Source organism: Dasypus novemcinctus, chromosome 17 (genome assembly GCF_030445035.2).
Source record: "Dasypus novemcinctus isolate mDasNov1 chromosome 17, mDasNov1.1.hap2, whole genome shotgun sequence".
Taxonomy (NCBI): Eukaryota; Metazoa; Chordata; class Mammalia; order Cingulata; family Dasypodidae; genus Dasypus; species Dasypus novemcinctus.
Window position 1 is genome coordinate 67,210,957 of NC_080689.1, and position 27,493 is coordinate 67,238,449.

The 27,493-nt window shown below is 58.6% G+C and overlaps 1 protein-coding gene across 1 annotated transcript in view; it reads left to right on the top strand.

Annotated features, from left to right (window-relative positions):
- The first annotated feature begins 8,238 nt into the window (after window positions 1–8,238).
- The window catches only part of TET3 (tet methylcytosine dioxygenase 3), a 113,006-nt gene continuing 93,751 nt past the window's right edge, over window positions 8,239–27,493 (top strand). Inside the window, 3 exon segments of the mRNA XM_058278929.1 lie at window positions 8,239–8,327; window positions 10,410–11,139; window positions 24,166–24,222. Of these exon segments, the coding sequence (XP_058134912.1) occupies window positions 10,837–11,139; window positions 24,166–24,222 (360 nt within the window). The 5' untranslated portion in view covers window positions 8,239–8,327; window positions 10,410–10,836.

Genomic DNA, 27,493 nt, shown 5'->3' on the forward strand with positions numbered 1-27,493 from the left:
TGCATCTGCCCCGGATGATGCCACAGAAGCCCCGCCGGACTCGGTGCTTTCATGGCGCAGGTGCTTCTAAGAACTCTCCCCGCTCAACGCAGGACGCCGGCGTCCTGTCCCCCCCTCCCTATCCCCGCACCCCTGAAGACTTCTAAAGCAGAGCTTCTCCGTCTTTTCGGGACCTTCGAATCCCCGGGAGGGCTTGTAAAGAGGCGGATCCCGAGTCGGTAGGCCTGGGGCCCGGGGAGATCGTGCATTTCTACAAGCTGTCTGCGGCGCCGCCGGCAAGTCCCGGGACCTGGCTTTGAGTCGCAGGAGGCTACATTCCCTTCCTGACTGGCTGCCGGCAGCCGGCTTCACTATTCCAGGACTCTGGGGAGGGCTGCCCAGGCCCAGAAAGTCCGAGTCAAAGGAGACTACAGAGAGGCAGGGGACAGCGGGTGGCGCAGGATGTGCCACGTGGGAGCCCGAGTGTGAGAGAAGGGCCCGGGGCCCACTGGGGGTGGAGGGAGGCACCTACCAGGCTTTGCCCTGGTCACCTGGGCTCCATCACATCCTGTCACCTTACATGATACATGGGGTCCTTTGCTATTATTGTATGTATTCGGAGGGGCAGTGAGCATGAAGTTTTAATGCATTTTTTAATGAGGTGAAATTCATAAGACATAAAATCAACCGTTTTTCTTGGAGGTACTGGGGCTGGGGATTGAACCCTGGACTAGGAACACGGGAAGCCAGAACTCAGCTACTGAGTTATACCTGTTCCCCCAAATCAGCCATTTTTTTAAAAAAGATTTATTTATTTATTTCCCTCCCCCCCCATACCCCAGCTGTCTGTTCTCTGTGTCTGTTTGCTGCGTCTTCCTCTTTGTCCGCTTCTGTTGTCAGCAGCCCGAGAATCTGTGTTTCTTTTTGTTGCGTCATCTTGTTGTGTCAGCTCTCCCTGTGTGCGGCACCATTCCTGGGCAGGCTGCACTTTCTTTCACGCTGGGCGGCTCTGCTTATGGGGCGCACTCCTTGCGCGTGGGGCTCCCCTACGTGGGGACTCCCCTGCGTGGCAGGGCACTCCTTGCGCGCATCAGCACTGCGCGTGGGCCAGCTCCACACGGGTCAAGGAGGCCCGGGGTTTGAACCGCGGACCTCCCATATGGTAGACGGACTCCCTAACCACTGGGCCAAGTCTGCTTCCCTAAATCAGCGATTTTAAGATGAACAGTTCAGCAGCATTTAGTACATCCACAATGTTGTACAAACATCATCTCTCTCTGGTTCCAAAACATTTTTGTCACCCCAAAAGAAAACCCTACACCCATTAAGCACGTACTCTCCATTTCCTCTCCCCTTGGTCCCTGACACCCACCTGTCTGTTTTCTGTGTCTATGGATCTATCTAGTCTGCATATTTCATATAAATGGAATCATCCAATATGTGGTCTTTTGTGTCTGCCTTTTCCCCCTTAGTATAATGTTTTCAGAATCCACCCATGCTGTGGCATGTAGCAGGTCTTTATTCCTCATTATGACTGAATGCTACCCCATTGTACGTATACACCACATTTTGTTTGTCCATTTATCTCTTGGACACTTGGGTCTCCATTTTTTGGCAGTAGTGAATAGTGCTGCTGTGACCATGAGCATACAGGTGTTCGTTTTATCCCTGCTTTCCATTTTTTGGGGTATGTACCTAGGAGTGGAATTGCTAGGTTATATGGTAACTCTATGTTTAACTTTCTGAGAAACCACCAAACTGTTTTCCACAGGCTGCACCGTTTTACTTTCCCACCACCAATGTACAAAGGTTCCAGTTTCTCCACATCCTTGCCAAACCTTATTTTCTATTTTTTTTTTTAAAGATTTATTTTTTATTTTTTTCTCCCTGACCTGATGTCTGCTTTCTGTGTCCATTCGCGGTGTGTTCTTCTATGTCCACTTGTATTCTTGTTAATGGCATCGGGAATCTGTGTCTCTTTTCATTGCGTCATCTTGCTGCATCAGCTCTCAGTGTGTGCAGCGCCACTTGTGGGCAGCCTGCACTTTTTTCACGCAGGACGGCTCTCTTTATGGGGCACACTCCTTGCATGTGGGGCTCCCCTATGCAGGGGACACCCCTGAGTGGCACAGCACTCCTTGTGCGCATCAGCACTGCGCATGGGCCAGCTTACCACATAGATTAGGAGGCCCTGGATTTGAACCCTGGACCTCCCATGTGGTAGGCGGATGCTCTATCAGTTGAGCCAAATCTGCTTCCCTGTTTTATTTTATTTTATATTTTTTAAAGATTTATTTATCTATCTATCTATCTATCTATCTATTTTTCTCCCCTTATCTCCCCCGCCCCGGTTGTCTGTTCTCTGTGTCTATTTGCTGCGTCTTCTTTGTCCACTTCTGTTGTTGTCAAAGGCACGGGAATCTGTTTCTTTTGGTTGCGTCATCTTGTGTCAGCTCTCCGTGTGTGCGGCACCATTCCTGGGCAGGCTGCACTTTCTTTCATGCTGGGGCTCTCCTTACAGGGTACACTCCTTGCACGTGGGGCTCCCCAGCACGGGGACACCCCTGCATGGCATGGCACTCCTTGTGTGCATCAGCACTGTGCATGGGCCAGCTCCACGTGGGTCAAGGAGGCCCGGGGTTTGAACTGCAGACCTCCCATGTGGTAGACGGACGCCCTAACCACTGGCCCAAGTCGGCTTCCATGTTTTATTTTTTAATTACTATATAACCACCCTTGTGGGTGTGAAGTGGTATCTCATTGTGGTTTTGATATGCATTTCCCTAATGACTAATGAAGTTGAGCATCTTTTCATGTGCTTGTTGGCTATTTGTATATTGTATGTATTTTAACTCTGCTTGCCATATGACATATGTTTAAAATATAGTAAGACCACTTCTCTGTGAAGTGGGAAGAGGAAACAGAAAATAACATGGGGCTGGAGGGATGGGGCAGATTGAGTGCCTACTGTATACCAAGGTTTGAGCTAGGGCTCTGCCATAGGATGGTTCATTTGATCCTTTGGATACATCTGCCAAAGGAGGTTATCATTATTTCCAATTTTCCAGATGAGGAGAAGAGGCCAAAGAAGTGAATTACATTGTCCATGGGCATGAAACCTGTACCTGGAGGAGCTGGAAATGGAGCCCAGGGAAAGCCCAGGGAGCCATCCCAGTATGCTGGGGTAGGGGAGGGAGGGGTGCCCGGGCTGGGGGAATGGTAGCAGAGTAGAGAAGAATGGGGTCCCCGTTAGGGGCTCTGCAGGTAGCACCCCTGCACTGTGCAGTCCCTGCAAACAGGGCTTGGCCCTCGGAGATGGAAGGAGAGCAACACATGGAAACAAGACAGCGGGCCAGCCAGCCGAGGTGGAGCCAGCGCTTTAGGGAGGCTCTGCTCTTTCCACAGAGCTCTTGCACTGCTCTGATGGGAGCCTTCAGATTTGTAGGTCAGGAATTTCACCACTTTATTATATACTATGTATATTTTCTAAGGTGGCCCCATCACCACCTTTTTTATTTTATCTTTTAAAAACAGGTTTCTTTTCCAAAGGCTGACCTTGTAGGACGATTTGATTTTAGCTTTTAATCAAGAGTCAGAGCCTAGGACCTGGTCCCAGCCTAGTGCCCCCCACCAGAACCCCAGGCCCTTAAATCCTCACTTCCTGGGTCTCTCTCCGGCATGCCCCTCCCACCATAAAAAAACAACAGGTGTCGGCACTGACCTCCCTTCCCCACCTGACTCCTCTCTCAACCCCCTGGCTCTACTGCCAACCCTTCTGTTCTTCTAGAAGCCTCCCTCCTGTCCCAATCAAACCACATCCTGTTGATTTGCCTCCTTAAATCTTCCTCCAATACCTCTCTCCATCCCCACCTCCACAACCCCAATGGAGACCAGCATGTTTTCTCACCTGGGTTTATGCCACAGCCTTTCACCTGGTGTCCCTGCCTCCATCCCAGCACCCCGGTGTGATGCATTTCCCATGCTGCAGCCGGCACTGAGCAAGAGGCAGTCCCCGCACATGGCCCAGAGGGGTGACCCGGGCACTTCGCCCAACCTCGGGAGGTCAGCAGAGCCTCCCTGGACTGTCACCTGAGTTTAACCAGGGAGAATGGGTGGGAGTTCATGGCAAAAAGGCCGAAGCAGCTCTGTCCCAGCAACACTGTTTTAGAAGTTTCCTTTAGCAGCCAGGCCCCTGCTATCAAGTTTTTCCTGAGGTCCTTTCTTTTGCTAGATTTCTATTGACAAATCTACAGGTTACGAATGTACAGATTAATTTCTGAGTTGGCCCCACTGCCACTGACCTCTTCCCCATGCTTCCTCAGCTCAGATTTCTATTAGCAAAGCCCAAATCTTCTCTAGAACCCAGAGAGACATCCCATTAGGTGCGAGTCTCTAAGGTATGTCCCCAGGAGAAAGAAACACCCTGGAAAGAGGCAGAGCTAATTGCATTTACACACACTTCAAACACACACACATCCTGCCATCCCCACCCCCTGCACACACACTCCCTGTGAGATTCTCTTTCCAGGTACATGGCAGCTTGTACTTATTACATTTTCCCACCCCGCTTGTGACTTGCTTTGGCCAATGAAATGAGGGCAGGAATGATGCGTGTCACTTCCAGGTAGGAGCTTTAAGAGCCAGTGCTCAATTTACCCCATCCCTTCTCCTGCACGTGGAAGGAGCACGTGTCCAGCCGTAGCCTGGGTCCCTGAGTGAGTATGTGGATATGGGGAGCAGAGCTCCTAATAACCCACAGGGGACACGTTGCAGGACGGAGAAGTAAACCTTTGCTATGTTAAAGCACTGGGATTTGGGGGTTGTTCGTGATTGCAACACAGCCTAACTGATCCCAAGCGACACACCCGGTCAACCAATGTTTGGGGGCATTGAGGCCTTTCTCCCGGTCAGGAATTCAACAACTTGGGTTTCCAAGTTAATCAAAGCCCCATCCTCCTGCCTAGCCCCCTTAGGCTGTAAAATTTCCAGATTATTTCACCTCTCCCCCATCGTGATCGGGATCCTTGCAGTCACCTGGCAAGTTAAATCCAACCCAAATACAAAATACAGACACAAAAATAGTTATAAAACATGAAGGCATTTGCTGAACTATTCAAAAGCATAGCTAGATCTCCTCTGCATGTGCACAGTAACCAGTGCACATCCGGCAGCACTCCACCGATCAATCTCCCTTTTCCCAGGAACAAAATGCCAACTTCTGCCCCATATCGGCCCGAATGGCTGATTTCAGAGGTCCTGGATCGTAGATCTGATCCTGCTGCTTAATAGTAAATGACCTCAGATAAATTACCTCTCCGAGTCTCAGCTCCTTTATCTATAAAATGGTGATGATGATAATAATAATAACCATGTTACAGGAAGAAAAGGAAAGTAACGTGCACATATGGTGTATCAGCCACTCTGGGCGGACACGATGATGACGTGTGTGGAAGTGCTTTGTTGAATGGAAAGCTCTATGCAAATATTAGCTGATAATATTTTTAACAAATACATGACTAGAGTAGAAATGCATCCAACGTCAAATAAACTCCCAGCGCCTTCAGTCTTTAAAACCAAGGCCAGGTGTGGACATCCATATATATTTACATTTCTTCAAAAGGTCCCAGGTTACAAATCTCATTTTTCAAATAGGACAGATTACTTATTAGCTAAAGAGAAGGAGCCGGGTCCAAGCATTTCAGACGAGGTTGGGCACAGTCAATCATCTTCAGGCTCAGCAAACACCCAGCGGTGCTGGTTCCGCGCTGTGATTTCCCGGAGAACCACATGGCATGACCCACGATGCTTCCTGCCCCCTGGCTTTCCTTTGCCCAGTGCCAACTCAGTGGAGCTGGAAGCCCCCCTTCTTCCCCAGCCCCCCTCCATCCCCATCCAGGGAAATGCCCCCTGCCGCTCCTGCCGTCCCGCAGTCCTGGTTTCCTCCCCTTGCCAGGGAATTTCCCTTTCCAGCCCTCGGGGCAGCCGGGCAGCCAAGCTCGGACCTCGGGGGAGCAGTTTGCCTGAAAGGGGCTCCGCCCTCAGCTGGCGGCAGGACCCGCCAGGCCGGCTGGTCAGAGACGCCTCCCTCCTCCCACCCCTCTAAGAGCCTGGGGGCTGGATTTTGGCCCCAGCCGCGGTGCTGAACTTGAGTGCGCATCCCCTGAAGGGCTTGTTCAGACAGACTCAGTAGGTCTAGCTGTGGGGCTCTCCATGAGTCCTTGGAACTAGTTCCCAGGTGACAGTGCTGCTGCTGCTCCTGTCTGGAAAGGGTCGCTCCCCACCGCCCTGCCCACCCCAGCTGCTCTCCTGCACCAAGCGCCGCAAGGAAGGCATAACTCCTGCAGCAAAGGAGGCTGGACCCCTGGGAAGTCAGGACCTGTGGAATTTGGACTTGATCTTTGGGGCCCCTGAAAGGCTGGGGGGGTCCTCGGTGTTACTGGAATATTTCCTCGGTCAGGCTCTCTGATCTCATTTCTTCCTTCAGTACAGTGACTGGGCGCGAGGTCTAGGGTTTCCAAAAGTGAAGACAGTGGAGCTCAGTGGTTGAGCACATGCCTCACATGTACGAGGTCCAGGGTTCAATCCCCAGTACCTCCAAAAAAAAAAGTGAAAGGACAGGGTCCCAGCCCCCCAGGAGCTCATAGCTGTGGGGAAACGAGCAATTACAATGTTGGTAAGATAACTGAGAGAGTGCCAAACGTGCGCTGAATCTGAGGAGCTATGGAAGACATGATGTTTGTGTGGAGACTTGTGAGAACTCTGCAGGTAGAAGGGGTAGCTGGGAGGTGTGGAGCGGGAAGGGTTTTCTCCAGGCAAAAAGAATGAGCGCCAGGACAGCTGGGCATAAGGCTGCGGCGGAAGAAGTGCTTGGAGAAGCTTTGCCAGACGGGTGGGGCCCGGCCTGGCTCCCCTCCCCTCCCTGGCTGGCCCTTCTGTCCCCTTTGCCGGCTGCGTGCCTCACAAGCTGCTGTTCCCTGGGGTTCCTGGCCCCTCCTCCGCTGCTCGCCCTGCCTACCCCTGCTGAGCGCCTTCACTTACCGTGTGCTCACCCGCGTCTCCAGGCTAGTCCTCTGTCCCTCAGCTCCACGCCCGCCTCCCCGGGGACGTCCACCCCAGCAATTTGCCATGCCAGTTTATTCTTCATCAGCAATCCGCGAGAGAGGGTCACTTCACAAAAGCCTTCTGACATTGGTGCCACTTGCTAAGACAGAAGAGAGAAAGAGACCTGGGCCCAAATTCGGATCCCACGACTTAGGAGTTCAGTGACCTTGAACAATCTGTATTCTTTTCTGTAAAATGGATTTAATAAAGTTTCTTACCCCACAAGGTTGTTCTATGGATTAAACAATAATAATGGCCTATGTTCAGCCCTTTACGTGGTCACACTGCTACCAAGTGACGGAGACAGATCTGGTACCCGGAGTTTTCTGACTCCAGAGCCATCTTGTTGACCTCGTTGTCACACTGTCATTTTGGGGATTGTATAACACATAGGAAATGTGTTATAGCAAAATTCGTAATCAGCATAAACAACTGTACTATATATATACACGTAGATACATGCATATATATTTATGAAGAGAACAAATCTATAAAGAGAAAAATCTGGAAAGAAATATAGCAAATAGTTAAATGTGGTTGTGTTTGGGTGATGTGTTTCTTATATTTGTATTTTTCACATTTTCTTTAATATATTTTTATTAAAACAAAATAGTGCAAAAACATAAAAAAATTATGACATTCAAAACAATTACAAGTTCACAACCTGTTCTCATGTTGGACTGAAAAGTACATTCGGTAAGTATTTTTTCTCAATTCTGGGAGAAACTCTCCAGTCCCTCTCAAAGCATGGTAGAAAAGAGTATCACAGCCATGCTCACCACTCACCCCGCAACTGACAAGTCAGTCACCCCAGCCGGCTGTCAAAATCGGGCCTGCCAGGGGGGATTCCAGGCAACACCGGCTTCTGTCAACGCCCGGGGCTGCTTTCTGGACAGCGCCACTTGAGATCAGTTACTTTTTTTTCCCTTCTAAATAGCCGGCCGAATGCTCTTTTCCCAGTTCTGGCTGGGTTGTGAGCTTCAGCCGGGCGGGGACGCCTGCCAGTACCTGGCTCCCTGAGCACCACCCAGACTGGTCAGGCCAGTCGGCCCCGTGGCAGTTTCTGCCAGGACTTGCCTCGGTGTGTGTGTGTGTGTGTGTGTGTGTGTCTATGTGTGTATGTCCCACCCTTCTCCCCAGCAACCCAGGTAGGTAGTGGCAGGCAGCTGCGGACAGCCTGGCAGTCAGGCCAGATGGGTGGAGTTGAATTAATCTAACCTGGAATTTCTACTTGGCCTGCACAACAGGTGAGGGAAGGAAAGCAGCAGAGACAACGGGCACTTCGGCAACTTGGAAATATTCTTGTGCCTTGCCCCTTGCACCCTATCTGGAACACAGCCCGGGGTGACTTTCCAAAGTGTCTGCGCCGCCTTTTAGGGGCTCGGTTGCGCCGCGGCCCCCTCGGAGGCTAGCCGAGCCCCTCCTGAACGCTGTCCTCCTGGGTTACCCTCGGCGACGCGCCCGTTCCCCCTCCTCTGGGAGACAGGGCGGGGGTATCGGATTAGTCTTTGTTTTCGACGCGAAAGAGTCGAGCGCGGCGCGGGGGAGGCTCGAGATGGCAGGGCCCTGGGGTCCGCCCGGGCAGGGCGCTAGGACGTGACCCCCGCGGGGGTGCCCCGCAGCCGGCCCGCCTCTGCCCCGGGCACCCCTCCTTGCCGCCAAGCGGACTCGGTACGCAGACACGCGATGTCCCCTATTGTCCTGCCTCGGAATGACCGAGCCCAGCCTGGGGAAGGGGTCAGCCGGGCCCGGAGCTCAGGGCTCCCGCAGGCGCCGGGGCCGTCCCGGAGCGCGCGGGCCGGCAGGGAGTGGCAGGAAGTGGGGACAGACCGAGGCCGGCTCGGCGGAGGGCCTAGGCTGGGAGGTCCGCGTGCCCCACCCCGCGCCGCCCGCCTCGCCCGCCGGGGCCGCGGAGCCGCCGGAGGCCGGGGGCGGCCAGACCCAGGGGGGCGGCCCGGTCCCGGCAGGGCCGCCCCGCGCGCCGCCCGCCGGGGCTGGGGGGGGGGGAGGCTCCTGCAGGTGCAGAGGCGCGGCGGCCGCCCGGGCCCAGCCCCCACCCGCTCGCGGCCCGCCGGCCCCGTCCCCTCCCCCTCTGCGGGAGCCCTCCCCTGGCACGGCCCGGGGGCCGGCGGCGGGGCCGGCGGGGCTCGGCGGGGCCGCACGTGCGCGCCCTCCCGGGCGGGGGAGTCCCCGGGCGAGCACGTGCCGCGGCGCGCGGGGGGCGGGGAGTCCCGCGGCCGCCTTCATTGCTGCTGCTGCCGCCGCCGCGGCCGCCGCTGCCTCTTCCTTCCTCCTGCGCCGTCCCCTCCTCGGCCCGGGCGGGGGGCTCCGCGCGCCGAGCTCGGCCGGGCCGGGCGCTCCGGGAGGCGGGCGCCCCAGGCGGCGGCGGCGGCCGCGACGGTGGCGGCGGCGCGGGCCGGGAAACTTTGCCCCTTTGTGCGCTCCGCCCCGGAGGCGGCGGGCAGGTCGGTGCAGTCGGTGCCTTTCCGGCTCCGGGGTGGGGGAGGGGCGGCGGGGAGGCGGGGGGGGGGGCGGCCCGGGGGGAGGGGACGGCGCGGGGGGCGGCCGCGGGGGGGGGGGCGGCCCGCTACTTTGTTGCGGGGGACGGGCCGGGGGTGCAGGGGGTCACAGTGTAGCGGAGCCGGGCGGGGGCGGCGGGGCGGGGCGGGGGCTGCGGAGCCGCCGGAGCCGAGCGGCCGAGGCCCCAGAACAAAGGAGCCCGCGCGGCGGCGCGCGCGCGGCCCGGCCCGCGGCTCGAGCGCGCCCCCCTGCCCGCGCCCCCTCGGCGGCCTGGGGCGCCCTCCCCGGGTCGGGCCGACGGGCGGGGCGCGGGCCCCGGGCGCGGCGGGGCGGCTGGCGCGGGCTCTCCCGGGCGCGCCCCCCGCCTCGAGGCCACCTCCGTGCGGGAGGACGACCCGGCAGCCCCGCCGAGCCCGCCGCTGAGCAAACTTTCTGTGGGAAGCTCTGCTCCCCGGGGGAAGGCCCGGCGGCCTCCCCTGAAGGGTGCGTGTGTGGGAATTTCGGGGAACTCGAACAGGCCCCTGCGGTGGGGGTGGGGCGGAGGCCGACTTTCTTAGAACCCTCACCCTGCCCACCTCCTGCACTTGGCTGTCCCGGCCCCCTCAGCGCCCTGTCAGGTCCCAGGCCACCTCCCTCAGCCGGGGCGCGGGTGCGGGGCTGCGCCCTGCCAAAGGTCCCGGGCCGACTTGAATTTGTGCAAGCCCCCTTTCCCCCCATTTTCTCTCTTCCCAGAAACAGGAAGAGGTAACGTTTGAAAGTTGTCCCTGAGCCCCGAGTGATGCGCTTCCCCTTTCTGTCTCTTTTTTTAGGCAGTGCCTTCTTCTCCATTATCCCGACCCCACGAGAGGAGAAATACCAGGAGAAACGCCCCACTCTGCCCTGCCCCCGCCACACACCCACCTGCTCCACCTCATGCTCGGGTCCCGGGTGGGTGAGGATGAGGAACCCGCCCAGCCAAGATGATCCCTTCCCGGGGGGCCGCAGCCAGCATCCTGCCCCAGGTCCTGGGCCCCAGCAGGTGGGAGAGGGGGCCCCGCATGAGCCCCATCAGACTGCTGCAGAGGAGGTGAAGAGGGGTTGAGAAGAGGCACCCATCCCGGAGACCGAAGCTCCTTGCCTCCGCCCTGGTAGCATCTTGACTGTTTGAGGCGAGGAGGACCCGCTGGTGGCCTTTCCGAGCAGGACACTGGGCCAGGATTCTGTCCCAGCACCTATGCCCCCGCCTCTGGCTGCGCCATGAGCCAGTTTCAGGTGCCCCTGGCCGTCCAGCCGGACCTGCCAGGCCTTTATGACTTCCCGCAGGGCCAGGTGATGGTGGGGGGCTACCAAGGGCCTGTGCTCCCCGTGGCCGGGAGCGAGCCCCAGCTCCGAGGGGGGGGAGATGGTCGCAAGAAGCGGAAGCGGTGTGGTGCTTGTGAGCCCTGCCGGCGGCTGGAAAACTGTGGGGCCTGCACCAGCTGTACCAACCGCCGCACCCATCAGATCTGCAAGCTACGCAAGTGCGAGGTGCTGAAGAAGAAAGCGGGGCTTCTGAAGGAGGTAAGCCGGCCCCTGAGAGTATCCCCCCCAGTCCCCTCGAGGGCGCTGGCTTCCCAGCGTCTGAGTCAAGGTTCGTCCACCTGAGCCTGTTTTCCCTTCTCAGGTTCTCTTGATCTAGCGCTAAGAGGGGCTGTGATCAGGAGCGTAGCTGAGGGCTGGAGCCCCCTTTGCAGGACAGATGGACAGCCCAGGTGGGTCTCAGCTCTGAGCTAGCCCCCTGCTGCCTGGCGTTTGCATCTGACTTAGAGCAGTGATCTCCAGCTTTTTCTCTAGCAGTTTCTGGTCCTGTTGGAAGCCTCAGTTGTTTTTGGAGTTCACACCAATGCTGGGGTGACCTGGGCACAGGTAGTGCCAGGTAAAGAATGGAGGCTGATGGATTTGGAGAGGAAGCTCTGGAGTGGCAGGGTGGTTTTATGTACGCTGCCCTGGTGGAGGAGGAGGTTTCCCTTCCCTACGCGATTTTATCTTGGGTACCTTCATTTTCCCCAGAAAGATGGCAAGAGAGCTTGAAACTGTGAGACTTCAGTGAGAAACCCATAGATTTGGGTTACCTTACTGGACCGAGTACTTGGGGTCAAAGACGTTTTCTTATCTCCGTGTTCTCCGTCACTTGGCGTGTAGTGGGTACCCAGCTACTCACTGAATGAATGAGTGGTGTGCGTTTGCGACGCGGTCAGCCCCAGTAAGAGGTCCTCCCTTTACCCGGGGAAGGTGGAAGAGGGAGGCAAGGAGGTGTTGAGGCGAGGGTGAAGGAGAAAAGTGGAAAGGCTGTGACCTTTCTGTCCTTTCCGTTTTGGTGACGAGCTGTCTGCTGGAGGTGGTGGCAGCCGCGACAGCAGAGAGTTGGCAGAAGTAGGAGCGAGAGAAGTTGAGCGGCTCGGAGAGCAGTGTAGCGGCTGAGGTCGCTCCAGGCAGCGGAACTGGCGCTGGACAGAGACGCGCGAGGCCTGCGCGGTCTGTGGGCTCCCCGGCCCTGCTCCGCATTTGTCCAAGGACCCAGACGACTCAGGGCCCCCTTCCTCAGAAATGGAGTTATGCTGGATGGTCTTCCACGCCCCTCCCCGCCGGCTTGGGAGCCACCGAGCTTCCCCGGGCGAAGGCACCTGTGGCTGGGAGGGGCTGGCGGCACTCGCTCTCGGGATTCCTTTAGCCGCGGCGTGCAGAGCTGTGCCCCGAGCCGGTGGGGCTGTGGTCCCGTGGCGTGGCTGGGGAGGAAGAACAGGTGTTGGGGGTGGGGAAGTGGGTTCTGCTTGGGGTGTCTGCCCTAATGCACTTCGTCTTGTCCCCTCCCGGTGGAAGTTGCATGTCCTGACCCAGGGACCACAGGCTCGTGCCCTGTGTTCTCAGTCTCTGGGTAAGGCAGACATCTGGATCTCATCTTCGGCGGCAGCTTCCCCAGCCTGGAGCCAGTGTCCAGCCCCTTTATGTTGCTGATGTCGGGGGCTGTTAGCAGCCCCGCCGGGCCAGTGCCCTCTGGGACCTTTCTGCAAAGGAGGTGTTCTCCGAAGTAGCCTTCACTCCTGGGCGTGAGATTGTGGTATTTTGGTGTAAGGAGGACCTGCTGGGTCCTCCTTATACCAAAGCAAAACTTGATTCCGTTGCTTCCTTCTAGCATTCTCCCCCCCCCCCCACTCCCCCTTTGTCTCACTCCATTCTTCTCATAATCAGTCGCGGGTGGCGGGGAGGCTGAGCAGTCTGGGCTGGGTGTTGCTGGAACCAGTGGCCCTTGCGAATCGTGTTTAAGTTCTTCTTTTGGCAAAGACGGGGCATACCTGAGTGAAAGGGGCTGGGAGCGGGGCCAGGCCCGGTCAGCCTTGTGTGTAAACTGCCGGCCCGGGCTGCCGGGTGGTCGCGGCTGAGACGCTGTGGATCTGGCTTGGCCGAGGCTCAACCCCACCAAGAGGGGGCTGCCTCCCTCGGGCCGTGCGTGGCCGGCGGCCCCTCAAGGGCCCCAGGGTCAGGGAAGGTGTGGCCGGTGGTGGCCTTCCATGCCCCGGGACAGGGGCTCCGAATGCTGGTCTATAGATGGGTGCTGGCCCTGGGCTGAGTTCTCCCAGTGTCTCCCAGGGACCATGGAGTGAATTATTTTCTTCAAGCTAACTTCTTTGATTTAAAGAGCAGTACTTTTTAAATTCTAAGATAGGTTCTTTCTATATCTTGGTGTTTAAAATGCATCCTTTTATGAAGTGAAGGTGTTGACGGAAAGTAGATTTACCTATTTCTTAAAGCCTTTACTTTGTAAAATAAGAAAAGTAGTGTCTGTCTTCACAGTTTTTCCCCTGGTCCCTGAAGGCTGAAAGCCTCAGACCCACTGTCTAGCCTAAATCTACATTTAATGAAAACGTATCTCTGGCGTAGTAGCAGAGCTATCCCCAAGAGACTGTCTGAGCCAGTGAGCCCTGGGGATGGTAGTAGCATTCAGCAGAACTTGTAGGATGCTGGGGGAAGAGGGAGCCCGTCCCAGGACTGGGGAGCTCGGGTAAGCGGGCGCGGCGTTGCTGGCTTCTGAGTTTTCTTTGGTTTTGGCTCATGAATGACCCTTTAGAATTTGGCCTCAACTCTTCAGATGGGGGAGGCATGGCATCCTGGGAGCCTCTCAGAAGTCAGACCAGCTGCTGGCATCCTCGACGGCTGCATTTCCTCTTCCCTGTTGAGAGTTGCCACTCCCTCCTCTCACTTCCTCCTGGCCAGGGCAGTGCTCTGTCTCTTGACAGCTGTTTTGTATCGTCTGATAAGAGGACGAACATTAGCCTGGGTTTCCCGTCTGCCTGTCTCCTCCTCGCTCTTTTCCCCAAAGTGGTGCTGGATGGTGCCGGGGAGCCCCTCTGCTCAGAAAAGAAGTTCAGCAACAAGAGACTAAGACAGCTCCCGGGACGGTCCCTCCCACCGCAGGGGTGGGTGATTACTTCTCTGGGTGCTGAAGTGAGGTGGGGCAGATTGGCAGCACCTGCAGGCATCACACCTGAAGGGGTTCGTTCCTAGCCCCGGGAAGTATTGAGGCCCTAGGCTGATGTCGGAAGCTGGTTGACTTCGGGCTCATTTTACCTGCCCGGTGACGTGATGACACAGGAAGAAGGCTGCAAAGTAGGATTGGTGGGTGTGGTGGTGCAGTAGGGCAGATTCCAGGCCTTGGGGGCAAACCCCACTGGGCCCCTTTCTCCCTGGAGTGACGAATTCAACCTCTCTGAGCACCGGTTTTCTAATTTTTAAAAGTTGGGAAGTTCACCTTCCTTGCAGGTTGTTGTGAGGATTTCACGAGATAAGACATGCAAAACGGCCGGCACCAGGTAGGCAGGCAGGGCACAGGGACGAAGCGCCCCAGAGCATCTAGCGCAGAATTCATCCTTAGGCATTAATAACCGTGCATCGGCCAGTCTCTGGGTCGTCATCATCATCGTAAAGACGCAATGCAAACGAATTTACATCCAGACATCCCCTGGGTGCTCGCGGGAGGTCCGTGGGGCCAGGCAGAGGGAGGCAGGTTGGTGGACACCCCAGAGCAAGGAGCCACGGGGGTCCTGCGCTTCGCTGAAAAGTCACATACAGGAGAGGGAAGTGAATGCTTGATAAGAGGGGGTCAGAGTATAACACTTTATGGGGAGGGAAAAAAAAGCCGTGTATAAAGAGAAAGTATGCATAAGGTTGCAAAGGTGTCCAGGAATACTGTGGGTGACAGAAATGGAGGAACAGAAAGCTCTGTGGTGTGAGTATTCTGTGTAGCACTCAGCCAGCGGGCTTGGTGGCTGAGGCAGAGGCCTGTGCAAAGTCTGGGGACGAGGAACGTTGGAATTGGGGATCTCCCGGCATCGTCCGAACACCTGACACGCTCTTGCCCCGTGTGCTGGGGTTCGGTGTTGGGTGAGGGGGGAGACTTCCAGGCTGGCCCTGCTCCGCCCCCAGTCCAGGGAGAACTGACGGGCGAAGCCGAGTGATGGGAATCTTCATCTTAGTGTTTGCGAAGCCTGGGAGGAGGCTGGGCAGGGAGAGGTGTTTGCCGTAGACCGTAGAAAATTGTATTTCAAACGCAAACAGTTTTTAACCTCACGGCCACAGACTCTAAAAGGGAATTAGCCGAGGGACAGGATTGCTTTTTAAAGAGGAGAGGCGGACAGAACGGGGAACGCGCACCCGGAAGGAGAAGGCGGTGGGCCCGGGCAGCTGCCGAGGCTGGCCTCTGCAGAGGCGATTGTCACAGGCCTCCCTTGCTGCGTGGAAAAGGGGGCATGTGGCACGAGGACAGATGCAAGAGTGGCGTGGCCTCTAAGGAGAAGCGCCGGGAAGGCCAGTGGCCAGAATGTGCTGAGGCTGGTGGAAAACAGTCAAGACAATCAGTCTTTTCTATATTACCCAGCGAGAACAAGAGGGAAGGGGTGGGCTGGCGGCTTGGGGGAACGTAAGTAGCGCCAGCGCAAGAGCAGGCATTGAATCCTTGTCGCGTTGGGGGACGGACCCCGGGGGAAGATCCCAGCACACATGGCTGGGAAAGGATCCCTTCCCTCCCTGCCCGACTCCTTCGGGAGTGCTCGTGGCCGTGGGAGGACAGTCTTTACGGGATGACGGTGAAGGGCCAGAAGATCTGAGGCAGGTGAAAGGTCCACGTTCCCAAAGGGATTTGGGACACCATGCATGTGCAAGCTTGACATCATCAATTTGACAGTTCTAGAGCAGATGAGGACGGATTCGTGGTGCGCTTTGGGGTCCCCGTGGTCCTTTACAAAGCAGCCTAGACAAACGAACCGATTTGGATTTCTGCAAATAAATGATGGTAGCCCCTACTTGCTTCTCAGACAGATTACAGGGCCAGTTTTTCACTTAAAGGCATCCTAAGGGGAAGGCACTGGTACAGCTGCCCTGTTGCCATCTTTTTTTATCAGCCATGTCGTCAGGCGTTGTACACTGAAATCATCTGGGGAGTTTTAAAAAAAAAAATTATGGGTGGGAAGTGGATGTAGGTCAGTGGTTGAGTGCCTGCTTCCCATGTACAAGGTCCTGGGTTCAATTCCCAGTACTTCCTAACAAACAAAAAACGCGGGGTCAGAGTCCAAGCCCTCATAGATTCTGGGAGCGGCTGGGGTCTGTGGCATTTCTCCCGTGTAGCTGGGCGCAGAGCCTCTGGTGCAGGTGAGAGCCCGTGCGGCTCTGACGGGGCACCTGCCTGGACTCGGCGTGTGCTCTCCTGAGTCTTAGGGTGCCTGAAGGCTCACAGCCGTGCTTCCAGCCTGGGCACTGAGTGGCCCAGCAGCATCGGCCCCACCTGGATCTCGTTAGGCACGCAGGTCCTCGGGCCCAGCCCAGACCTACTGAACCAGAACCTGCACCTTAACCAGCCCCCCAGCTGGTCTGCAGCCCGTCTGTGACTAGAAGAGGGGTGAGGTTTGGAGAAGGTGACAGAAACAGAAATAAGTCATGACCAACAGGCAGAGAAGCCCATCTAAAACAAGGAGCTGCCGGTGAGGGCTGGAGAGTTAATGCTTAAAGGAGACGGAGTTGTTTGTGGTGATGGAGAAGTGTTGGTAATGGATGGTGGTGGTGATAGCACCAGGTGGTGAATGTAATTAACGCCACTGAGTTGCAGGCTTGAAAGCGGTTGCAATGGGAAATGTTAAAAAGAGCTGCCAACAAGGGTCGGGATGTAAGCAAGCCCTTTCTGCGCGCTGCAGGCCGCGCGCAAGAACCTCTTGAGATTTGCTCCTTGCTTTTTCTGGTTCTCCTGGAGCCCAGGTCTAGGAGTCATCAGGAAAACGCTTTAAGAACTTAACGTGTTTGCTTTCAGAACAGGTAGGAAGGGGGCTCTCAGGAGCCGTTTGCTGCCCAGCAGCCTGATTCGGGACGTTGGAACCCCATACCCCGTCGTCGATGTGGTGGTTGTGAAGAGAGGGGTGCATTCACAGACTCTTAGGGGCTCAAGGAAGGAAGCTAGCGGGTCTGGAAGCTTATGGAGCAGCAGGTGTGGTGGTCTCTTTACAAGACGTACTCACCATGTGGGATCGTGGGTGGGTGTGGCAGTGCAGGTCTTAAGGTGAAGGACAGAGCAAGGAGTTAAAGAGATTGGGGCAGCCTGGAACAGTGGGCCTCACCAAGCCCAATGCAGTTTAATCAGGGGAGGTGCCAAGTCCTGCATTTTCCTAAAATAAGTAAATGAATAAATAAAGAGTAGAGTGGCACAAGTAAGGAGCCGGGGCTTCCTGGCAGGTAAGCAGAGCTGGGGTAAGAGCTGAACTTTAAAAGGAGGTGTTGACAGCTTGTCCCTAGGAGATCTGTCAGCATCGTCACGTGCAGGCCAATTGAAGGAAACAGGGCGGCTCAGCTTGAAAACAAGCGGAGGAACGCGGGCTGAGCACGGCCGCCGTGCACACGGGAGTCAGTTCCTTTGTGTAGGGGAATGTGCAGAACTTTTTTTTTGAGTGGGTGGAAGTTATAAGGAGGTAGACTGAACCCTTGTTAGAAAAAAGAATTTTCTAACACGCACAGTTGTTCCGAGACGTAAGCGCGCTGAGAGGCGGCAGGTTTCCTGGGCCTGCTTGGGGTGGGTAGAGGCTGGGTGCCCACCAGCGGGTCTTCCGCCCTGGGTGGCCTCTTGCTAACGCCGTGTAGTGTAGCATGGCATCTGTTTTCGCATTCTTTAGACAACTGCATTGCAGAAGAAACGTCCGACTCGGGCTGTAACATTTCTGATCAAGTCTAGACTCCATCTTCTGCCTGGTTGTCGCCTCAGACCTGGGCAGGGTAGAGTCTGTGACCCTTGTGAGGATTTCAGCCCCAGGCTGTGCATTTGCAGGGTGCGCCTTCTCAGGAGGGCAGGTCGGTGGCTTTCATCAGGTCGCCAGGAGTCTCCATGACCTCCCCAGGCTTAGGAACCACATTGCACCTGAGCTGTGGGATGTGGTGGCCATTAGCCACGTGCGGCTATTTAAATTAATTAAAATTAAAGAAGGTGAAATCCAGTGCCTCAGCTGCATGAACCACCCTCTCAGTGTTCGTAGTCGTGTGCAGCTCGAGTGTTGGACGGTGCAGAAGCAGATGTTTCCATCTCCACCGGACATTCTTTGGGACACTTCTTTGCCTGGTCTTTGACCATTCCCTGGGGCCTCTTTCTGGGGTTGGGGGACTAGCTGTCCAGCTTGGCTGATCTCAGGAATTTTGAATTTTAGGATCCCTTCCCTTACCCTGAGGAAAGTGGTCAGGTAGGCGGAAGGGGCCAAGGCTCTCCTGGGTTTGAATCCGTGGCGAAGCCCACTGCTGCTTGACAGAATGACAGAAGGAGCAAGGTGGCGCTCCCACCCGAGGCTCTCTCCGCAGCTCCCTGGTGAGGCACAGTCTCCATCAGCAGCCGTGGTGAGGCTTGTTGGAGCTTCCTTCTCGCCCGGCCTGACTTCTGCCCCAGCCCTGGATTCATACCCCTTCCGCCTCGTGTCCTCTCTCTGGAGAAGGCAGTGCAGCGAGTGGGCGACTTGGGGGTGTCGCTGCACTTCCACCCCTTTACAGCTCCTCGTGGTTTGAGGGTGACGCTCTGCAGAGAAGCTGTGGAAGGGAGACGGCTTCTCGGGGGTTCCTCCTGAGCCCGGGGCCAGCCCACCTGGCCGACCCTGACGGTCCTTTTAACGTCGTGGAGCCCCTAACCTAGCCTGGCAGGGCAGGGCTGAGGGGGCGTCACGCCGTCCCGGGCCGGGCGCGACCTGTGGCCTTGGCGAGAGAGAGCTGGCAGCCCAGCTGTGGGCTCTGCAGGCTGCTCAGGCAGGAGCCCCGGGCCGAAGCCCCCAGGGATGAGGGAACGGGAGAGCAGTGATCCTAGACTCTGTGAGAGGAAGGGGGGTCATGTTCGCTGGAGTCACTTGGGGACATTTGCTGGGCTGCACGTGTCCCCTTTGCGGAGCTCGGCTCCGGGAAGTCAGAGGCCCTCTGCCCTGCAGACCGGCCTGCCGTCCCAGCTCGCTGGGGAAACCTCGCCGGGGCCGGCTGTTTGCAGAGCACCACGCCGGGTGGGGGGCGGGAGGCGGCGGCCACCCTGCCCTTAATGAGCTCTCAGACTGGGGAGGGAGACGGCGTGGAAACAGATAATTACTGTATAGTCTGGTAGTACAGTACTGCGAGGGAGGGATGCCCCGAGGGCAGACACTGGCCTCTGTCACCTCCGGAGCCACGGAGCCCAGCGGGGAAGGGCAGGAACGTGCTTGGAGAGTTTCAGTGTAGCAATATGTGAAGGATGAGAAGGGGACTTGCAGGAGGAGGGAGGCGTCTCCCCTGACCCCGGGGTGTGCGGCGATGCTCCTCGCGTGCCCGGCCGGTGGCAGGGCCGGGGAGGGACACAGACCGGGTGCTGGGCGCCCCCCCCCCCCCCCCGGGGGAGCTGTGTGCCAAGCCTCGGAGGGGAGACCTTCAGGCTCCTAAACCACGCAGTGTTCCCACCCCTGTGCTTAGTTTCGGGGAGGGGGAGAGCCTGCTGGGGTTTATCGCAGGTGACCCCTCCTCGCCAGCAGCCAGGGAGGCGTGCTGGGCGTGGGCAGAGCCGCGGCGGCTACCTGTCAGCTTTGGCGGCCCGGGCGCTGGCCTGGAAGCACGCGGGCGGGGCCGGGGGCGGGCGCGAGACCGTTTTCCCCTTGGCCATCTCTGGGCGCCACGGTCCAGTCTGGCTCTGCTGTCGCGAGCAGGAGCATCTTTCCTCCTCCCTCTGTCGCTGCTGCGCCTCTTCTACCTTCTCCTCCTCCTCCTGGATTTCCTCCTCCCCGCTGTTGCCGTTGACACAGGCTTCCGCTGCCAAAGCTAATTGCGAGGCCTGATCAGTGAATGAAGGCAAAGGCAGTTCCCATGACAACCGCAAAGAGTTTCAAATATAGGGGATGATGTGTGTGTGATGGGCTGCAATTACTTGGGTAGAAATTGATGCGTGGACACCGGGGACTTCAAACAGAGGCTCCGGAGGTGGAGGGGGTGTTGGGTTTCTTTAGCAAGATTCTTTGTGCGATGGGGAGGGAAGGGAAGCAGGTCACTGGCTTCCCCACAGTCAATTCCAAGTGTCTCCAGCGCGTGGATCGTTGGGCAAACGCCTGCAGGGGCTTTGGAGAGGCACAGCCCCAGCCCTTCACGCTGGAGAGGCAGAATCCCTGTACAGAGAGACACATAGCAGCACTGAGTGTCAAATGAGAAACGTTAGAGCTGCTGCCGGCTGGAGAGGACTGGGGTAGCCTGAGAAGGCTTCCTGGAGGAAGCAGAGCTTGAACTGAGCTTTGAAGTAAAGCCCCGTGGAAAGGAAATCGTTCAGGACGCGGGCCATGGCGAGGGAGGAGGAGAAGCTGGTCTCCCTTTACCCCCCACCAGCTCTAGAAAAGGTAAGTTGACATGAAAACAGAGCTACACAGAGCAACCCTGAGAGTGAGGAGGTGGTGAGAGCCTGGCTCGGTCCTTTTCTAGCTGTATCACCTTGGAACACTTTCTTAGCCTCTCTGCCTCCTGATTTCTCCATCTGTCAAGCGGGCGTGCCTAGTACCCAGCACCTGGGTTTGTCTTGAGGGTTAACTGGGTTGTGGTGTGCCAGGCTCCGGGTACGGGGCTGTCAGGGGTTGGCGCTTGGTAAATGCTCCCGACGGCAGCCTCTGCCTGGGTATGTCTGTGTTGCTGGTCTCGGGACATCCGCGTGGGTTCTGGCCTGAGGCTCTCGGTGTTGGGGTGTTTTGTGAGTCCATTTGCCTCTCCCCAGTGGGGAGGGCTGTGGCCCTGTTCCTCCTGCTTGGGAGCACGGTGGAGACTGGGGGTCATGCTGGACAGGGGAGAGGGACCCTCAGTCCGTGTGCAGAGGTGTCCAAAGTACCTCTGGGTCTATTAAAAGAGTGGCAGATGTAGCTGGGAGGGGGCGGGTGTGGGGTGCATGTGCCTGGCATTCTGGGTGCCTGGGGGTCCACGGGCTCCTCTGGGGTAGCTCCAGGCTGCTGGGGCACAGGGCAGGGACCTGTGGTCGGGGTAGGGCCGAGCTAGCATCGGGGGCGGGGTGGAGCGCGGCCAGTGATTCCCGCAGGCTGGGGAGGAAGAAGGCGCGCGCAGGCTGGACGCAGCAGGGACGGCCAAACAGGGCAGGGACGGCGAACACGGCGGGGACACGGCTGCAGTTTACAGAAGGCGGGTCCTGCCTTCCCAGGGGAGGAGGTGTCCCTCGGATCCCCGGGAGCCTCAGAGTGACTGTCGGCGCCCAGGTCCCTGCCCCCTACCCTCCCTCTGTAGAAAGTCGGCTCAGCACATTCCAGCTCCATGAGGAGCCTAGTAAAGTGGGTAAGGCAGGCCCCTGCCCACGTGGGTAAATAAACAACTACGCCGAGTTGCGACTGGTGCTACAAGAGGCGCGCTGCTTGCTCTGTGGAGACCCGGGGAGGAGTGGGTGATGCCGATGGGGACTTGGCGAACTGGGGAAGCTGCAGAGGGGAGGCAGCATTTGGATTAAGGCTTGCGCCCTCTTAGCTTGCCGGGTGGGGGAGTGGAGCAGCGTGGGTGAAGTCTCAGAGCCACGGCTGGAAGGGAAGTGGTGGGGTTTAGTGACTCCAACTGGGTTGGCAGAGAGAGGTTAGAACCTTGGGATGAGATGGGCCTAGGTTTGAATTCCAGCCCGCCACTCGCCAGTTGTGTCGACTGGCAAGTAACGTCTTCAGGACTGTTTCCCTTTAACAGACAAGGTTGTGTGTAGAGTACTTTAAGTGAGATGAGTCTGTAGGGTGGTTGGCACCGTGCCTGGGATGTAGCAGGGGCTTGATAAACTGTGGCAGCCAAAGCAGCAACAGTCTGAATTGTTATTGTCCAAGCAGTGTCAGTCTCTTATCTAGCAGCAGACGGTGCGGGTGAGTGGATGGGGCAGGGGTCTAGGGAGCAGGGTGAAGGAGGGACTGCAGATGGGCCTTTTCAAGGCAAGAGGAGCCAAGGCGGGCAGAAGCCCGGCTCCCCGCCTAGAGCCATTGCCCAGGACGTGGCTCCCTGCCCTGCCTTATCACCTGCCTGCCTCTGTGTCCTGGGGAGGAGCCAGCAGGGCTGTCCTTTGTCCCTGGGTGTGAGGCAGGTGCGGGCCCCAGTGTGTCCTCACCAGAGACCAGCTTTGCTGTCTCTCCCCAGGCAGCTCATCCCCTTCCGAATCGTCCCCTTGGAGCCCCCGGGAGGGGGCAGCAGTTGGGCATCTGTGGTGGAGTAGGCAGCAGAGCGCGTCACTGACTCAGGCTCTCACGCGTCCTAAGTACTCCTGCAAGCCGCTTCTCTCTGCCTTGGCTAACTCATCTGGGAGAATGAGAAGGAGCCCCTGGTGAGCTCTTGTGGGGGTGAAGAGTGCCGGTAGCCAGGCGGCGTGCTGCTTTTCCTCATGGACTCCTCACCCTAGCTCTGTGAGCTGGCTGCTCCTCTTACCCCATTTCACAGACTTGGAGCATTGAGTCAGGTAGGACACCAGGGTCCCGCAGTGAGGCAGTGGTAGAACCAGGAGCTGAGCCCAGATACGCAGGGCCGGGGGTCTGTGGGAGTCCCTCACGGGCGTGCAGGTGCAGGGAGAAGCTGGCGTAGAGGAGGATGCACCCTGATACCCAGGAGTTTCATCCACGCGCAGGTGGCAGGAGCTTCCTCGCCCCGCTGCCTGCTTCTCTTCCTGGCCTTCGGTCACTCTCCTCACTGATGGACCTCAAAGGCCCAGAGCCTGGGGCCTGGAAGCCAGAGCTGTGGGGTCTGGGTTTCCTTCCTTCTTGACTCTTTCCTGGGGATAGGAACCCCCGGGGTATGGGGGACCCCCTCCTTCGGCCTCTCCAAGAGAGGGGTAAACAGTGGGGTCTGTCCAGGCCCTCAGGAGGGAGGGGTGCTGGGTGAGGTGTGGGCATTTGCGTGTACGGGGAGGGCAAGGCTGCGGTGGCAGGGCTTCCACCCGCGGCCCGTGGGTGCCAGGGAGAAGCCCATTCCTTTCCTGAGGTGGCCTCCCAGAGACGGGATGGGGGGTAGGACTGCACAGCGGGTGAGAGCCAGGCAGCCCTGGCTGGAGTCCCGGCTCTGCCAGTCTTTTTCTAGCTGTGTGACCTTGGGTAAGTGATTTCATTTGTCTTGTGTGTTTCTTCATGTGCAAAACGGTGTGTAAAGGTCCCCATTGCCTAGCACCCTCTCCTCCCCGTCCCGGCGCCCCCCAGCCCCCTTGCAGGACTGAAGGGGCCATGGCTTCTTATCATAGCGCCGGGCACCGTCTGAGCTGCTGCTCCGATGAGGCAGTTCGGTGGCGTCCCGGGAGTATTTAGAGAGCGGCCCCAGCCGGAGCCCCCCCCCCCCCCCCCCCCCGCGTCACCCCTCCCCCGCTCCCCCCCCATGCAGTCCTCAGAAATCGGTCATCTGCGACCCTGGCGATGCGGATCGCGCCTTCTGCGTCTTCGCTCCGCGGTCCCCGCCTCGGGAGGAGGCGGGGGTGCCCCGGGATCCCCCCGCGTGCCGGGAGCGGCGGCGGGGCTGGGCGGCCGCCAGCGCGGCTCGGCAGCACCCTTCCCGCCGGCGCCCCCGCCTCCCGGGTCCGGCCCGCCGGCCCTGCCCCCGCGCCGCCGGCCGCGGCGATTGGCTGGCGCGCGCGCCGCCCCCTCGCACCCCAGCCCCGGCGGGAGGGAGCCCGGCCGGCAGCTGGCCGCCGCCGCCTCTGCAGTGCCTCCCTCCGTGCGCTCCGGCGGGGATAATGGGAGGCCCGGCGGCCGGCGATGCACCAGGGGAGGCCGGCCGAGGTAGAGCGCGCCGCGCCGAGCCGGGCGCGGGAGGCCGGGCGCGGGGAGGAGGGCCCCGGGCCTCCTGCACCCCGGGGAGGGCGAAAACGGGAGAGATGAAAACAAAACCACACAGGAAGGAGAAGGAGCCCATCGGCCGCTTCTGGGTGGCAGCTGGAGGCAGGAAGATGGTCCCTGCTCTCCTTTCTCTCCCAGGCCCCCTCCCCTGCCACTCTCCTCCTTCCCCTTCAGTGGTGGGGGCTGGGAGGGCGCAGCAGAAGGACTTTGCTTCTTTCCTCCTATCTGCCTGGCTCATCAGTCTCTCGGGCTTCTCTTGCAGGTGGAAATAAAGGCTGGTGAAGGCGGCGGGCCGTGGGGAGCAGGGGCGGCTGTCAAGGTACAGTACGTGCGCGTGTGCGGTGGGGGCCGAGCCGTTTGACGGGGTTGGATTAAAATAAAGGGTCTCCTCTGGTGACCCCTTAATCTCCCACTGTGTGTGTAACAGCGGCTGAGGGGGAGGGGTGGGGGGTGTGGGCGGCCAATGAATTCTCAGGCCTGTGTGGGTTTTGTTTGGATTCTTTTTGCTTTCTCAGCTGGATGGTCTGGGTGCAGTTGGGGTGGGTTTGTTGAACTGTTATTATTCTTTAAGACGTGCACCCCACTCCCCACCCGTCTCTGGAAATCTCTCGAGAATGCCCCTAGCACTGTTGGTTTGCGTCCAATCTGCAGAAATCCCCGGGGTGGGGGGGGTGGCAAGGGGGAGGGGGAATTGTGCTCCTCAGTCTGAAGCTGATAGGGTGTCATTAGTCATGCTGCTGTCACCATGGCGATGACTGGGAGGAGAGGAGGTGGTGGGGGTGAGGATATTTTGGGGAGGGTGGGGGCTGATGCAACATCATGCCTGGGACTCCGGCGGGCGTCTGCTGTTACTCCGTGCGGCTCGGTGTCTGGGGGACTGGGAGGGGACTGCTAGCAGGTGCGTGGGAAGCCGAGACGGGGCCACGGTGCTTCTCCATGTGGCTGTCTGAGGGTGGGGGCTGGGGCATTTGGGGCAGGGAGAAGGAGAGTCTGGCGGGGCATCGGCCCCAGTGTGTAGTGTGGAAGGGCATGGCTGGGAGCCCACAGACAGTCCTCTCGGGGTGGCGGGGACCAGGGTCAGTAGGTTTCCCTGGGCTCTGCCCGTGTGCTCAGAGCTGGGGACCCACCGTGAGTTTTAGGATTACTCAGCAGTATCCTCTGCTGGCCCAGGGCGGAGAAAGCAGAGCTGGAGGCAGCTCCGCGTGGCTGCCGCTCAAGTCAGGAGCAGAGCGGCTGGGGACAGAGTGTGGGGACAGGTGCTCAGGAGGGCAGGACAGATGGGCTTTCCCTCCCAGGATAGAGGGAGCCCATTCCTGCCCTGGCTCCCCCCAGAAGTCTTAGGGGAGCTGGGAGAGTCTCTGGCTCCTCGGCTAGCAGGTGGGTGAGCTGCTCAGTGTCCCTAGATGCTCTTAGTCTCCACCCCCCCGGAAATCCTCCCACCGCTTCCTGGGAAAGTTGTGGGAAGCACCGCGGAGGTGCTGGAAGTGGCACCGTGCTGCCTCACTGCCTGGGTGGGGAAGCTGGCAGGATGGAACTCTGCCTCCCCACGTGGGATAGGGGCCCCTGGAAGAGGCTGCAGGGGAGGTGAGGAGGCCAGGGTGGTTCCCTGCGCTGCTCCCGAGGAGCCGGAGCCAAGGAAGCACTTGAGGGAGGGGCAGGCGTCTGGGGAAGGAGAGGAGCCAGGTGGTATTGGATCCCCTGGGGTGCTGGGCATGCCTGAGTGACACCGGAGTAGTGGGTGATGGCCGGGCGCCTGATGAGACTGTGGGAGGACCCTGAAGCCAGCGGAGTGTGGGTGGGGAGAAGAAAGCTGTGAGCTCACGCCAGCCCTCGCTGCCGCTCGTCCCCGGAGCAGGTCCCCCCACGTTCCACCTCCACTTCCTCCTCGGGCCTCTCCCTGCTGACTTCACAGTCTGTCTGTGGTTGCCGGGCTGTGGGCGCGGGTTTAAGGAGTGGACCCCCCGTTCTGCGCCCTGCTGTGGGGAAAACGGGGCAGGCAGAGGAGGACAGGCGGGCTCAGGGAGGGGCATCTCCCCTCCTCCTTGTCCCGTGTCTGGCCTTGTCAGCCGGAGCCCCCCTCTCCGCTGGGCCCGGGACGAAGGACCACCGGCAGACTTGTTTCCTCCGGAGAGCACCCCCTCCTGCTGCCGCTTCTCCCCAGCTCCTCCAGGGGTGTTCCCAGATTCTCCCGGTCTGCATTGTGCAGCCCTGCTGGAGGGCTCCCAGCCCGGTACCCTGGCCCTTAGCGGCACGGGCAGGCGGCACGGGCTCCTTGAACAGCCTGAGGAAGCCCTTCGAACAAGGCTTCCTCCTCTCCCCTTCTCAGAGTGGGGCCTGAGCTGCCTGAGTCTTTAGAGCCACGAGTTCGTGCCTGTGCTTGCTTTGATCGTTGCGCTGTCGGTCAGAATCGTGGCTTCCGCTCTGCCCAACTCAGGCACTGCCGGCAAACACTTGGGGCTGAGCCCCCTCCCCTCCCCACATAGTCTTTTTCTGGGCGTCTACTTGGGGGCAGGATCCTACATCCCCCGAGATGGGACAGTTCCATCCTCAGGTAGTGCTGTAAGAGGAGCACGTTCCGCGATCAGGCCAAGACTCTGGGCGCTGGGTACGTGGGGCGTCACGGTCTGTGTTCCCACGGGATGGGCGAGCCCCGCAGTGCAATGGGCGCATCTGCTGCGTGCTGAGTCCTGCCAGGTTTCAAGAATATCTGTGCCGTGGGGGGTACATGGTGCCCATTGCAGGGTTTGGCACAGGGCTGAGCTGGATAAACGCAAGCTGTCACTTTACTGTCTGGTGTGTTACATGCCCACCCGCGACATCCCCAGGAGCACCGCCCACAGCGGACAGAGGTGCGCGCCTGGTGCCGGGAGCACCCGCCCACCCTGCTTGCAGGCTCCCGCGCCGCTCCCGCGCTCTGCCCCTACGGGAACCTTTGACTGCCAGAGATGTCTGGAAACTATTTTGGGACCGTGCCCAGGATCTCTGCCTTCTGTATCTCCTTTTGGCCACTGCAGAAATGCCCCTCTGTCAAGGATGGGATCCTTACCTTTCCACACACTGTGGGTCACTCCCGCTAGTTCTTCCTTGCCTGCTTTTCTCGTTCTCTAGCCCTTTAGGAGGGGCCGGGAGGAAACCTTCTCCCTGAGGTAGGTTTACAAGCCGCAGTGAACTTGGGCAGCTGGGAAGGCAGGGGAGCATGTCAGGCTGGAGCAGAAAGGAGCCAGCCCAGGGGATTTCAGAGCTGAATCTGAGGATGGAGAGAAAGGAGGCTTCTCCCATCCCTGGTAAGAACTGGAATTAGTGTTCCCGAGTTCGGCTCCACCTCCTTAGTGGCTCCAACCCTTGGGACCACTGTGACGGCCCCTGTACCCTTCTCGCTGGGCCCACAAAGGAGGGGCCTGGGCGCTGGGCTCTCTCCAGCTGCAGATGGACGTATCTGCTAGAAATGGGCTTTGTGGCCTTGCCAAGTTCCCTCCCATACCCTGGAGGCTGTATCAAATGGTCCGGCTGCCTGGGGTGGGGGCAGGGAGTGTGTGTGCGCGGCTTGGTGTCGGCTCCTCTTAAACTGGGTCTCCCGAGCCTCTGAAGCC